At 36.6% G+C, this 14,734-nt stretch overlaps 1 protein-coding gene across 1 annotated transcript in view; it reads right to left on the bottom strand.

The window, feature by feature from the left end:
- Positions 1-14,688, bottom strand: part of LOC109052861 (ubiquitin carboxyl-terminal hydrolase 40-like) — a 15,174-nt gene extending 486 nt beyond the window's left edge. The window contains 32 exon segments of the mRNA XM_042725486.1: positions 1-996; positions 1,561-1,655; positions 1,898-1,993; positions 2,079-2,289; positions 2,391-2,456; positions 2,568-2,686; positions 4,122-4,201; positions 4,318-4,426; positions 4,513-4,587; positions 4,692-4,756; positions 4,842-4,878; positions 4,967-5,053; positions 5,143-5,231; positions 5,319-5,372; positions 5,643-5,703; positions 6,066-6,219; positions 7,152-7,273; positions 7,275-7,517; positions 7,856-7,926; positions 8,637-8,721; positions 8,935-9,106; positions 9,187-9,268; positions 9,434-9,746; positions 10,055-10,162; positions 10,439-10,567; positions 10,667-10,795; positions 11,081-11,224; positions 11,804-11,950; positions 12,180-12,344; positions 12,757-12,870; positions 12,962-13,029; positions 13,914-14,688. The exon segment at positions 1-996 is cut by the window's left edge and continues 486 nt beyond it. Coding sequence (XP_042581420.1) covers positions 882-996; positions 1,561-1,655; positions 1,898-1,993; positions 2,079-2,289; positions 2,391-2,456; positions 2,568-2,686; positions 4,122-4,201; positions 4,318-4,426; positions 4,513-4,587; positions 4,692-4,756; positions 4,842-4,878; positions 4,967-5,053; positions 5,143-5,231; positions 5,319-5,372; positions 5,643-5,703; positions 6,066-6,219; positions 7,152-7,273; positions 7,275-7,517; positions 7,856-7,926; positions 8,637-8,721; positions 8,935-9,106; positions 9,187-9,268; positions 9,434-9,746; positions 10,055-10,162; positions 10,439-10,567; positions 10,667-10,795; positions 11,081-11,224; positions 11,804-11,950; positions 12,180-12,344; positions 12,757-12,870; positions 12,962-13,029; positions 13,914-14,106 — 3,798 coding nt within the window. The 5' untranslated portion in view covers positions 14,107-14,688 and the 3' untranslated portion in view covers positions 1-881.
- Positions 14,689-14,734: the final 46 nt, after the last annotated feature.

Raw genomic sequence — 14,734 nt, 5'->3', positions numbered from 1 at the left:
CTGATGTGGAAAGCTTAAAAAAAAAAAAAAAATCTGTCATTATTCACTCACCTTCATAAAAAAAAAAATATGTACACACAAAAAAATATCCATATGACCAGTGATCAATAATCCAAGTTCTTGAAAGCTTTGTGAGAAACAGACCAAAACATAAATATTTACTGATAATTCAGTGTTTTCACCTAGACCTAAAAATGATGCATCACATTCAATCACTAAAAACACTGAAGAGTTAATGAGAAGTATTGATGACTTTTGTACTGGACAAACAGAAATATTATGACTGAACAGTCTGGGATCATATGGGGGTGAGTTTATAATCACAGAATTTTATTTTTGAGTGAATTAAAACATTATAAATGATAAAGAACTGCATATACAGTAATTAAAGATATCTGAGTAAAACATCTTTCATACAGTATTGTGATGATTTTGTTGAAAAAAAAATGAAGACGACCCTGTAACATTTCATACCATTACCATCAAACCCCTCCTTGTGGAAAACAAATGCAGACTTTCAGAAGTGAGGCAGGATAAATCCATTGGCATAGGCTGAAACTGATCTATCAAGTCTTGTAGGGTACAAATATTTGCTTCAGGAATGAATTGCATATAAAAGGGCAAAGAAAGTGTGCAAGATTCAAGATATCTCAGTGATTGAAGATGATATTTCTACTTAACATTAAGTCATGAATCAGCATCCCATGCCCAAAGAATCAGATTTTTCACAGGCTGGGTTTCCTGGTCAGCACTTTCACTTGTCTTCGGTTTGGCTTCGTTGCTGTGACTCAGTGGGGCAGTCTCTCCCGTGGCACCTTAGAGGCCTTAGTGAAGGTTTTGAGGACCAACAGGCTGATCTAAAGTTCACAGGGTGTGGTGGGTTACCTGAACACTCCCACATTGATTGATAAGGCCACCTCTGGTCTCCGGTTTTTAGTTGGGCCCGACTTCTTGGACCCAATGTCTTTTGAATAGTCTCCAGTGGCAGGACGACCCCTAGTGGACAACATAAATCATGTACAAAACATGGGGGTTAGTAAGACTTCTTAATGTTTTTGAAAAAAAAAAAATCTTATGCTCACCAAGACTGCATTTATTTGATCAAAAATACATACAAAGTATGTAACAAAAAAATCATATTACCATTTAAAATAACTGTTTTCTAATGAAAAATATTATTAAAAAACAATTTATTTCTGTGAAGAGAAAGCTGAATTTTTTCAGCTGTCTTCAGTGTCACATGATCCTTCAGAAATTATTCTAAAATGTATATGCATGAATCATTCAATATCACTGAATAATGCATTTGTGGAAAGCTTGATACTTTCAAAAAGTAGAACAGCATATCAGTGTAACATTAAAAATGTCTTTATAAATTAATTTAATGCATCCTAGATAAATAAATATACTAAATAAAAATGTATATATTACTGACAAAGACCAAATGTTGCAGCATTTCTTTTTTACTACATATTTAATCAAATGAAATCAGCAAACACTGACAAACCTATATCTTGTAATACTGGAGAGTGACAATAAAAACAAAACAAAAGGATGCACCTTGTGTTGTGATTCGCTGCCTCCTCCCTGAGGCTCTGCTGACCAATCTCGTCTTCCAGAGTAGTGAATTCTTTATTATTGTCTATTAGCAGGTTCTACACACATGCAAATACAAACAAAAAAAAAAAAGATTAATAAATCACTGAAACCCAAAGCAATGTGGTGAAAGTGATATTGCACTGTTAAATAACTTTAAAGCAATTAAAGGTATAATAACAAAAAAGAGGGTAAAACATTTGGGAATGGCTTATCTATTCGCCTGACCAGCAGCAGATTAGAATTTCAAACATAGTTTCTACAGCTTCCCAACGGTATTTAAACAGATTTTTTAATTTACCTTGACACCTATAATATCTCCATCTTTCAGGTAGAAGGGAGCAGCCTGGAGACTCTCAGCTTTCCTCTTCTTCTTTCTTTTTGAGACCTGTTGAGTCTGCGATTATTCAGAAGTGATTATTCAAGTAACTCAACTCTCACCTAAAATATACTGTATTCCAATTTTCACTCTCTTTTCTCACCCAGTTGGAAATGGGCATCCAGGTGTGTTTGTCAGGCAGGTGTTTAGCCAGGAGCAGGTTGTCAGGAGTGAGACCGTACCGGGAGGCCAGAGCAGCGTACAGGCCCCTGGGGGTACCGTCCCGCCCCGCGTCCCACAAAAACTCCTCAGAAGGATAATACGCCTTCTCTCCTGGCACCCCCATCTGAACCCTCAGCAATAAATCCTTCAGGCTGCACAGATAAAGAGAAAAGAATGATTGGTGTTTTTTTCGAACTGCAAAACAGTTTCTATCAATCGCCTCATTATCTGGATTGCTGTCAGGAAGTCTCACCCCAGGTTCTCCTCGTTCATCAGCCTCTGAACACACACCTCTGCCCCATTCCCCAGCTTCAGCTTCCTACAGGAAAAGAAGTTCGACTTCAACCCAATATACAATGAAAAGTTTCACATGCTTTTTCCACCATCACAGCAGCATTCATGAGCATGAAGGCAATGCAGAGCTATCAACCTGAGTGTCTGCTGGTTTCCTCTGAGTATCCTGGACAGTTTCTTGCCCTCTAGCAGCCATACACGCAGAAACGCAGGACTGGGCACACACACATCCTGAAGTGCCGGCAGAGTCATCATCTACAAGAACACAAATGTAGCTTTTCTCAAGGTTATGGTGGGTGCAGTACAGATCAGTAATCATACACTACTGTTCAAAAGTTTGGGGGTTTTAAAAGAGGTCTCTTATGATCATCACCAATGTCATTTGTTTGAACAAAAATAGTAATTTTGTGATTATTATTACAATTTTAAAGAAAATGTCTGTTTTCAATTTATTCTTGTGATGCAGAGCTGAATTTTCAGCATCATCACTTCAGTCTTCAGTGACATGATCCTTCTGAAATCATATTGATATGCTGATTTGGTGCTTTCTTACTGTTATCAATGTTGAAAACAGTTGTGCTGAATAGAAAATAGAACATTTTAAAAGTACAGCATTTTTAATAGAAATCATTGCTAAATAAAAGTATTTATTTTTCCAATATATAAATAAATAAATCACATGACCTCAAACCTTTGAATGGTAGTGTACAGAACTTCTTTCTTCACTAGTTTCTCTAACTTTTCTTTCAATTCTTTAATCTTAAAATGAGTGATGGATGATAAGTGTACTCATAAAGGTGAAGTGCGTACATTTTTTGATGTTAATTTTTTTTTCTTATTGCAGTTTAATGTGTAGAGTGCACGATTAATCGCATCCAAAATAAAAGTTTTTGTTTACATAATATATGTGTGTGTACTGTGTATATTTATTATGTATATATTAATACACACAAACAGCATATGGTTTGAAAATATTTACATGCATTTACATGTATATTCATATATAAATATATAAACATAACATTTTTCTTAAATATATACATGCGTGTGTGTGTGTATTTATATGTACATAATAAATATACACAGTACACACATATACTATATAAACAAAAACTTTTATTTTGGATGCGATTTATCGCGAACAATCTTTTGACTGCACTAAATATGCCATTTGTAGGCTGCCTTTCTGAGTAAACTAAAAGTATAGGGAAATGAACCAAACAGAAAAGTTTTGGCTGCTTTTCTTGACCCATATTGATATTAGAATAAACTTTTCTTTTTACAAAAATAAAATAGAATATGAAACATGTACACGTAGAAACTGTCCAAAAGATTTAGCTATTTTTGCCTTAAAAAAAAAAATACAAAAAAAAAAAATGATAAGAGATACATTTGGATTCGGGAATCATCTGACCATTTATCAAAGAAATTAAAGTCAGTAAATTACAAATTTATATTATATTTTGTGTCATCTAGTGTTATAGTATAAACCTACACAATGGTGATTATCAAAACCAAATTATCACACAAAATCAGGACCTGTGACAGGTATTTTGTATATATTCTGTTTGAAAGGGCTGTTAGGATTATGTGGGGAAGGTGTGGGGAAACATTTCTGCAATAACACACTTCACCTTTAAATTATCATTATCAGTTGAAATCATTAATGCTGTGAGTAATGATTGCCAACCTGAGTCTTGAGATCATCAAGGGAAGCCTCCTCTGATATCTCCACATGTCCAATGAATCTCATCTCTGATCCAGACCCCTCTGAAACACACATGTAAACAAGCACAAACCACAGATATTGCCCATGCGGTCATTATCTGACAGAAACCGAATCATGAATCTCACTTGGTCTTTAGAAAATGTGCTAAAAGTCAAACCTGTGGCGAGCCCCTCAGTGCTCAGGGACTCTGCTGTGTGGTTCAGCTCTGGAACGCTGGAGCTGCCAATCGTGTCTATGTACATCTTCACAGACAGTTTGAGGTAACCCTGAAATTGACATAAGATGAAAGAAAGCTATTTGAAAAGTTTTATTTCCTTCCTACATAAGAAATCACCGAAAACTGAAAACGTACCTTTGGAGGTAGTCGCCCCTCCACCAGCACCAGTGTGTCCCCATGACTGACCCTTGCTTCTTTCAGAGATGCATTCTGGGAGACGAGAGCAAACAGGAGTCAAATATTTGAAATCAATGCAAACAAAGAAAGAGATAAGTGGATTAGTATGAATTTTTAGAGATTATTATGTAAGATACCTCATCCATAAGTGGCTCTCCAATTTCCTCACACCAGTCCACTCTTCTTAAGTGCCATGACTCACCTAGAGAGAGAAACAGCTTTCATTAATAAATCTGAGAAAGCTAGTTCCATGTGCCATTAAAAAGCAAACATTTGAACAATTTTACCGTCAAGTTTGGCCATCTGCAACATTTCCTTAAGGCACTGGAATAAGAGGAACCAGCATTTTTAAACTATTTATTTTTTTTATTTTTTAGAACAGCTAAAATTTCATACAAAATCCAGAGTTCACCTCTTTGACGGTTAGAGACTCCTCTACAATAATCTCTAGCTCCTGACCAACTGAGGGCGCTAGACCAACACTGAAGTACAAGAACAACTGCATAGAGAAAAGATATTTTCTCATTACAGAAAAGTTGTGATATGCATTCTGCATCACATTCACACGTGCAAATTGTATGAACGCACCTGTGTTGATGTTGGCACTGGTCCGGGACACAGGTAGAGTGAAGTCATCAACCTGATCCCTGCATCCCGAACACTCAAATGCTCATGCACTAGAACACACAGAAAACCCGTTTAGCATGTAAACCTTTAGAGAGATCACATTAGCAGGGGTGCTGATGACTGTTTGGAGAAGATACCTGGAGGTAAATGTTTTCCAGTTCTATCCATTTGCCTCAGACAACATTCAACACCTAAACACAGAATATAAAAAAAAATATATGAGACTGATCTGAACACAAATGGAGACAACAGCTCTTCCCTGATGCACATACACTAATTTCAAAATATCATGAAACTGAAAAGCTTTTTTTCTAGGCAATGCTGATACAGAGGAAAAACATCAACAGAAGTTAACGTATCAATAAAAAAGGCTATGAGATGTATTATTGAGCATTTCCTTGTTAATAAGCATTATTGTCTATTACTAGATATTATTGAGTATTATTATATAGTGTTATTACCACTGAGCTCATCCTGTAAGCGAAGTTCCTCAAGAGCTTTTTCCTTCACCTCCGCCAGCAGCTGCAAGAGTCACACACAGCAAATCAAGAAACCTGTACTACAATCTGAACTGTGTACAACACCGTACTATTGTCAACTAAAATAAAGTAATAAACAGACACAAAACTGAAATAAAATAAATATTAGATGTACTGAAATTACTAAAACTGAATTAAAAATAAATTAAGACTAAATATAAATGTAAAAACTAATAAAAATGACAAAAGCATAAATTATTAAAACTGAAACTATAAAAAAATAATTATTTCAAAATGATTATTAAATTATTATTACAAAATTATTAATGATTATAATAGTATGTAAATAATTCCAAAATAACACAGTGTGTGTCTGTGTGTGTACATGCATGTTTTCATTCTTACCATGTTCCCTGAAGCTGAGACTTTACTCCTTTTCTTCCTCTGCTCCTCCTCCTCTTCCTCCTTCAGTCCACTCTGTGGGCAAAACTCCACCTGCAGCCAGCGGCAATCTGAGGGCGTTGTCACAGTAACCATGTCACCGCTGAGGCTGAAGATACTGTGGAAAATCATGGTCTTTCCTTATTATATCAATGTATACAGCATGTATTTTATTCTCTAGTATCTGTGTTGTGTTACTTTTAAAAGCATCAGAGTATTGCATTAATATCTCATCACAATATCAAGACAATGTCATAACTTTTATTAATGTAATTACATAAGACAAGTTAAGCCATTTTAAACAGACACCTGATGTCAAAATCTGTAAATTTGACTGTATAAATTGTATTAATAATAATAAAAACACACACACACAAAAAAAAAAAAAATTCGCTAGAAGAATTTATGAATACCTTATTTTTTATATATATATATATATATATATATATATATATATATATATATATATATATATATATATATATATATATATATATATATATATATATTATTTGTTTTTTTTTTGCTGACTGTTCACTTTCAGTTAAATGTTTATTTCAATTTAAATTATCGGTTTGTTTCATTCATTTTAATTTTTGTACATTTTTTTGGTGAATTAACCCTTTAAACTAAAATAAAAGACCACTCTCTTGTTAATGTGCATACGGAAGCTGAAGGTTAGGGTTCATACATTTTTAAATACAGATATTTTTCTTACAAAAATGCATCAATTCACTTCAGAAGGCCTTTATTAACCCCCAGGAGCCACACTTTCTATGATGGATGGACGCACTTTTTTGGGCTTCAAAATCTTGACCCCCCATTCACTGCCATTATAAAGCTTGGAAGAGCCAGGACATTTTTTAATATAACTCCAATCATAATCTACACAAAGAAGAAAGTCATATCGCTTGAGGCTGATTATATCATGGGGTAGTATTACTTTATTTTTAGGTAAACTATCCCTTTAAATAGTTAAAAGAAGTGTGTTTAATAGAAACTTTTGCTGTGTTAAATAATGGTATCGAGTCATGAAATTGCTGCTTTTACCTGCTGTCTAGTTCCTCTGGCTGCAGTAGCAGTAGAGCGTCTCCGTCCTTCAGAGACAGCTCTCTCAGTGTCCTCTGCATGTCTTGAGGTGGGAAAACCCTCCACCCACTCGCCCCGCCCCCAGTCAAACCCCTTCATGGAACGCACCAGACCGGACACAAAGGCCTCTTGAGGCCCTAGAGCCTCGAGCACTGTACTCAGAGTGGCCCCACCAGCAAAGCCCTTCATGGAACGCACCAGACCGGATCCATCAGTGTCTTCAACCCCTGATCCATCCCCACATCCCAGCTCCTCCACAGAGGGACGCAACACAGTGAGCAAAACAGGCTCCCATTCGATGCCAGTTTTCACCGCCACACCACTGACCTGAAAGAAGGGCGGGGACATCAATCGGGTTTAACAATTTTAAACTGCATTCCACATATATCTCTTTTCCACCAACGAGGTGCCGATTTCAAACCCGGTGCCTTATCTGGATTGTTACATACAATGAAGAAATGGCAGTTTTGAGCCAGAAAAATTGCCTTTACAGTTATGCTCTGAAAAAAGATGCTAAATTATCCAACTTATATGTCAGTGGAAACATGGACCAGTTATGAGAGAGGTTCACAGATGCCTCAAATGAGCACAAGCAGAGCACTGACTCCAACACTTTGACAGAAAAGGGATATTATAATTTTTTCACAAATGAAGTAGGTGCCCACCTCTCTCCCATTCCACACAAAGAGATCAGAGCCATTAGACACACCTGCACTATACAGGGATATCTGGTCATCTGAAACAACAAGAGAGACATATATAATCATCCAAAATCAATAATCATGTACATTACTGCTGAAAGGTTTGGCATCAGTAAGATTTTATAATGTTTTTTTTTTAATAAAAGTCTCTTAGGTTCACCAAGACATTTTAATCGAAAACACAACATTTATGAAATGTTTAAAATAAATGTTTTTTATTTGAATATATTTTAAAACATAATTTATTCTAGTTATTGCAAAGCTGAATTTTCATCAGCCATTTCTAAAATAGTTGTTCTGCTTCATATTTTTGTGATGCTTTTTTTCCCTTCAGAATATGATATATGATAAATTATTTTTTTTTCAATGCAATTTTTTCTTTGAATGGAAAGTTCAAAAGAACAGCATTTATTTGAAGTAGATGATATGATATGATATGATATGCTTGATATGATATATGATATGATATGATATGATATGATAAATTATAAACGAGTTATGATATGATATGATATGATATGATATGATATATGATATGATATGATATAACATATGTGATATGTTATATGTGATATGATATGACACTGCCTCTTTTGGTACATTTAATGTGTCTCTGCTGAATAAATTTTAATGTCTTTGAAATAACAATAATAATAAAAAAAATATCTTACTGACCCCAAACATTTGAGTTGAGTGTCTGAGAGGGCTTTACAAAAAAAGTGCAAAAGTATAAATGTGTGTTCACCTGTCAGTGTGTCATACAAATGTAACCCAGCTGGCACATTCTTAGCCAATGTCAATGCCATGTCTCCTTCCCAAAGATCTTGCATCTATGAAACCAAGGTCAAAGGTAAGAGAAAACTCTACATATTCTGTCAGAACTAATCTAAATCATCTCCATTAAAACTCATGCTCATGTAGACAAAAAGGACCATCCGCTATCACTGAAAATGAATGACATTAGGTCATACTGTTACTGAAAAACTGCAGTATATGTGAGCACAGCTAAGGAAGGAGGACAGGAAATAGATTAGTGATGTCACCTGGTAGATGGCCAATCGCAGGTCTCCCACAGTCTTTCTGCGGTCAAAGGTGACTGTGATGACGGAGTCTTCGTCTGGAGATATGGGGTGCAGGGCTCCATTTTGGTAGTGGTAATGAGGGGCCAAATGCAGCCGCACTTCAACGCTGTTGCTGCTGGCATCAAACTCAGCTCTACAAGAGACAGATGACTCAAACATTGCATAAAATACTGCATGCTGAGCGTGTGAGTGCTTGAGTGTATATAAAGCCACCTTCTCTGCTGAAGTCTTGCATTCTCCTCTTGTACCATCTCCACCAGGTGACGAGGCACTTTGTACGCAGGGTTTCCTATGGCTGTTTAAAAACATACACAAAAAAAGCCTTTTGTATGATCACGTTTCAGTATTCAAATGGATTTGCACCACATATGCACACACAGAGTCCAAAATGAACACTTGCCAAGTTAACTCTTGTGACTAAGAGTTAAAGCTGGACCCTGTGCACATACACACAACATACCCTCTGGAGGTCTTTTCATAGTTGTCTTCCTGTAAAAGAGCATGTAGGCACTCTCTTTTCCCTGAAACTGCTTCTCTATGTCCTTCTCCGAAATGGCCGTCACAGTAGAGTCATTCAGGTCAAACCAATGACATCCATCAGGGCCTTCAGTGTCTCCTGTTTGCAGCTCTGTGTTGTCTGGGCTGTTATTGGCTGAAGCTGAACTGCCTGGCTCTGTTGGACTGGGTTCTGTTGTTGCAGGACCAGCAGCTTTCAGAGCTACACGGGTTCCATTGGAGACCAGCATAAACACTTCAGGGTAGTTCTGAAGAAACTGAAGGATGACAAAATGGTCAGTACGAATACTTTCCTTCAGTTACACAGTTAAAATTACATACTGCAGCACTGCTAATATTATTGGCCTGTATGATCAATTACTTATATATTCTACTAACTGTAATATTCTAATAAGTCACTGTGGATAAAAATTTTAGGATTTAATGCAATTGAATGCATTCTTGCTGAATAAAGTTAAAAAAAAAAAAACCAATTAAATAAATAACCTCCTTGGTCCCAAGCTTTTAAACATTAGTCTATTACTGTATCTGTGTGAAGAATAGTATACAACTTCAGAACCCCAACCTTGCTGATGGTGCCATACTGTTTTTTATATTTTTTGCTCCATGGCATGCCCGTTTTATTCATCAGCTTTTGGCCCAGCTGGTCTACAAGCACACATTTTGACTCCTCCTGAACAAAAAAAAAACCAAGTGAAAATCAGCATATGAAATTTTATGCCCACAAAATTTAAGAAATATTCATTACAGTTGTCCTGCCTTTCAAAACATAGAATACGCTCATAATACACCTTTATTGTGCTGTGAAGTGAATAAAATGACATTTCCTTCATTCAGAAGGAATTTCAACCTTCTATACATTAAATAACTGCTACAAATCCAAAAGTGTTAATAATATTAATACTTACAGTCTTGCATAGTTGTAGAGCTTTATGGTGTAATGGCATACCTGAGACAGAATATCAGTAAGAACAGAGAGTGGATCCTCTGTGTCAACAGATCTTTCACTCTCTTTCTTTCTTTCCCCAACTTTGTCCTCTTGTCTCTGGGTTTTCGCCTTTACTTTTACCTCTTCCTCCTGAAAAAAAAATAAAAAATAGTGGTTACTTGTCACTTTTGGACTGGTTAACATCGTACCATACATCATAGAGACTACAATAAAAAACAAAAGACTGACCGGTGCCTCCCAGTGGCCGAGCTGATCGATGTCTTTGATGTAGACATGATAATGACCTCCATAACAACCTCCTTTATGTATGATGACAGAGAAGAGCTCGTACGAATACTCTGAGTCCGGCCAATTGTTCTGCTGGAAACACAGCATTTGTGAATTCCTTGCTTTGAAATTGAGTTGCTGTGGTCATTATAGCTTTCCATCTAGAGCTGTGCTTCTAGTTTACTAGTGATGAAAAAGTTAGTCTCTGCTTGAAATAATCTAAATGTTGTTAAAAGCTGCTAACAGGATGGTAACTCTGAGTTTGCAGTGCATTCTACAATACATGACCAGATATCATACACTGTTCATTGCAATAACACTGAATTATCTTACTTGGCTTGGAAAATGTATTTGTGTGAGATTCGGCTCTGGTACCTGCTCACAAAATGGTCTGAGGTTGAATGTAAGAGGAAAAACGTAGCTCCCGGTCTCTTTGTAGCGCTCACACTTGGCAAAGTCAAAGTTGAACCTCAACAAAGAAATGGTCAGGAATGGAGGAAGTTTTCTCAGTTTAGCAGACTGCAACAAAAGACAAAATTAAGCAGGTTTATTACCAACTACAGTGGATTCATCTGAATTGAATCTAGAATAATGATTTAGTGCCATTCACGTTAATAGGGCTCATATTACATGTGGAATCAAATTTTCTTGATCTATAATACTGTATATATAAAGTAAAATACAAATAAAAACTGCATCATGGATTTCATTAAAATATTAAGCACAACTGTTTTCAACTGTGATGAAACAAAATGTCAATGCCAAATCAGTTTATTAGAATGATTTCTGAAGGATCATGTGACACTGAAGACTGGAGATCTGGAATAAATTATATATTAAAATAGATTCAAAACACTTATTTTAAATAATATCAATAATTCACAATGTTACGGTTTTTACAATCAAATTAATTAAATGCAGCCTTGGTAAGCATAAAAGACAACTCAAAACCAGGGGAAAAAAAAATGTATCGACCATAAACTTTTAAACAGTATTATACCTCATTATGCAAAAAGTTTCCATTGTGTAAGGCTTCAAAGGACAAATGAACAGTTTTACCTTAGATAAAAAGAGTTTGAGTTCTGAGATGTGACTGACCTTAGCGGCCCTAACCAGCTGATCACATCTGCTGCAGCGGTACAGATTATTACCCTCAAACATCTCCTCCTCCACAAACATGTTCCACAGCGCCTCCTCGAGCCCACTCACACCACGCACCGACACAGTCAGGTCCAGAAAGTCCTCCTGAGACAACAGAAATAAAAGCATTTATTTTTAAAATTAAATCTATTGTAAGTAAGTGTCTTTACTGTGACTTTTGGTCAAATGAAGGTGTTCTTGCAACACAAAGAAATTAAATAAAGAGCCCAAATTTTGAACAGTGCATCATAAATAATAAATATTCCCTGTTTTTGTGCTGGTTATATTTAAAGTTGTCACAGGGAAAAAACAAGGGCACATTCTTCTTTCTGACCTGTCTCTCACTGATATTGCCACACTCCTTGCAGTTGATCTGGTTGACAAGCGTCCCATGGTACAGCCGGTGTATGAGACTGCTGCCTGAAGTGCCTACTAAAGAGCTCTCCAGAGCACTGAACAGGATCCGGTTCAGCTCCTGCACATCCTGCTGACCCATTTCCTAAAGACAAAATCAAAACATAAGACCAAAGATTTGAACAAGCTGCGTGATCATTTTAGTTGAACTTTAACCAGACACTTTATGTGGAAATTGTTTGATTTACAAGCCACTGTTTGGTCTACAAGCGCACATTTTGACTTCTCAAACCAGAGTAAAGCACTCATTCCTATTTCACATAATGAAGGAGGAAAGGGGAATTTCTTAAAGGTGTAGTGTCAATGAACAGCTGCTGATTTTGCCTTGAGCAAGATAATTCAGTTACATCACAGATGCTATTACCCAAAGTGACCCATGTGACCTCAGGGGAACCATTTAACCCCAGATTACAAAGACACTATCTTTGCAATCAGTCACTGTTAGATGAAAAGTACCTGATAAATGGACAGTAAGGATAGATCACAAGTCTTTGTACCTCATTGTTCGTCCAGCCAAAACTGTCGGTCAGGTCTGTCGTGGAGGCTGTTTGTTCATCCACCAGCAGCAGATGAGAAAACAGTCTCTGAAGCTCCAGAGGAATCACACGGACCTGAGATCATACAGAACATCTATTCATCTGCTCTGTATAAAAACATATACAGCCTTTTATTCATCTCCCACTTACACACATTCATACACACCTTTGCCTCTGGTTTGTCCTTGTCAGCCAGACATCCTAATTCATCCGGCCCGAGACAGAACAGCTCCTCTGTAAGAGATGATTTAAAAAAAATAAATTCACCCCAAAAAGAAAATTCTGTCATTCTCATGACATTCCACCAACCCTTTATGGCTTTGTTTTCTTTTTTCTTGGCCACTCCATCAATATAAAGTGAATGAGAACTTGGGCTGTCAAGCTTCAAACTTACAGAAAAGTAATTAGAAAAGAATAAGTGATTCATGTGACCCTTCAAGTCTTCTGAATTTATCAACATCTTTGTTGGCCAAACAAGGCAGAATCGTTATTTGGTGGAAATCTTAGCAGCTGACAGAAAGTTGAAACTGAAAAGTTGATTCCTGAACAAATCATCAGTTTGGACCAATTGATTCATTCTTATTGCTTCATAACTCAAGCATCGAACCCAAACATACACTTTTACAAACCAACTGCAAATGTTATCATGAAAGTGTAATCTACAAATGACTAAATATCATTTAATATAACATGTATGTGGAACTTGTGTTCTTTCAACACTTTGTAGTCTGTTTTGTGTGTTTCTGGGCATGCATGTTACTAATTTCACGCGTGTTTTTCATTAAAACTGATCTTAAATTATAAAACACACCCAAGAACTGTTAACCATTTTAGACACGGGTTCATGCGTTCAGCAGATAAACGAACCATCGAGCATATATCGCAAATATTGTATATGACATAAGAAAGCGTCGCGTAATAAAGCCACGTGACTTCCCTAGCTCCGAATAATTGATTCGAAACAAAAGATTCATAAACGTTCGAAGCTTCATTATAAATTATATGACTTAGAGAGGCCAGAATGCGATTGAGAACTAAGTAAATAATGACAAAATGTTAATTTTAGACATACTAATTATTTAAACGGTAATGAAAAATCTGATTTATTTTCATCTTACCCCTGAACTCTGGTGTGAAGAGCAGAGTCTGGATCAGGGAGTTGAGGTAACAGGTGCCACCCTGATTCTTGATCCCGCAGAGTTTGATTTTCCCTCTGGGTGGTGGAGGCTCACACTCTCTCCCCTTCACACCTTTGCCAGGTGTAGAGGAGGAAAAGCCATCCCCGTCCTCCTCAAACAGATCTCCGAACATGACCGCGGCTGCCTTGTAAAGCTTAGTATTGGTAACGTTACGTGAAACCTCCTGTTCTTTAGTGAACCGAGTTTCGTTTACTGTGAAATTAAAGCGTTTCACCTCTTGTTATCTCATCTTGGTCTTCCCCAGCTCCCGATTAACAATCAATGGGCTCACCCTGGAATACGATGTTTTTACAGGACTAAACATCGCTTTTCTAAACCAAGAGAAGAACTGAATGCTATTTTTGCCCGTTTAAGTGTCGTGAAGTTCCTCTGGATGAATCACACGTGTCGTGAGTAAATCTCAGTCGTTAAAACGCAACGTGGAAATCTGAGAGGTGACTGCACTGCTTCCATATTTCACCATTGAAATTTAAAAAAAACGATTATTTTTCGTTGACAACCGCTGTATTAGTTTCGTTTTATTAGACCGCTAAAGTATTCGGTAAATAATCTTTTTAAACTCGACTGTTTCATTCGAATCGGCCCGTTTGTTCGTAGTAATAAAAGAAGAATTGAAATCTGAGTAGAAAACCATTATTGTTTTTAGGACGCAGCCATGTTTGCTTGATGACGCGTCAAGCCGCTATGCATTCTGGTACTTGTAGTTCTCTACGTTTACGACCCTCCTTCGTGCAAGTTAA

The sequence above is a fragment of the Cyprinus carpio genome, chromosome B6 (genome assembly GCF_018340385.1).
Source record: "Cyprinus carpio isolate SPL01 chromosome B6, ASM1834038v1, whole genome shotgun sequence".
NCBI classification, from domain to species: Eukaryota; Metazoa; Chordata; class Actinopteri; order Cypriniformes; family Cyprinidae; genus Cyprinus; species Cyprinus carpio.
Note: the sequence above shows the minus strand (reverse complement) of the source record. Positions and strands in the feature narration are given on the sequence as shown.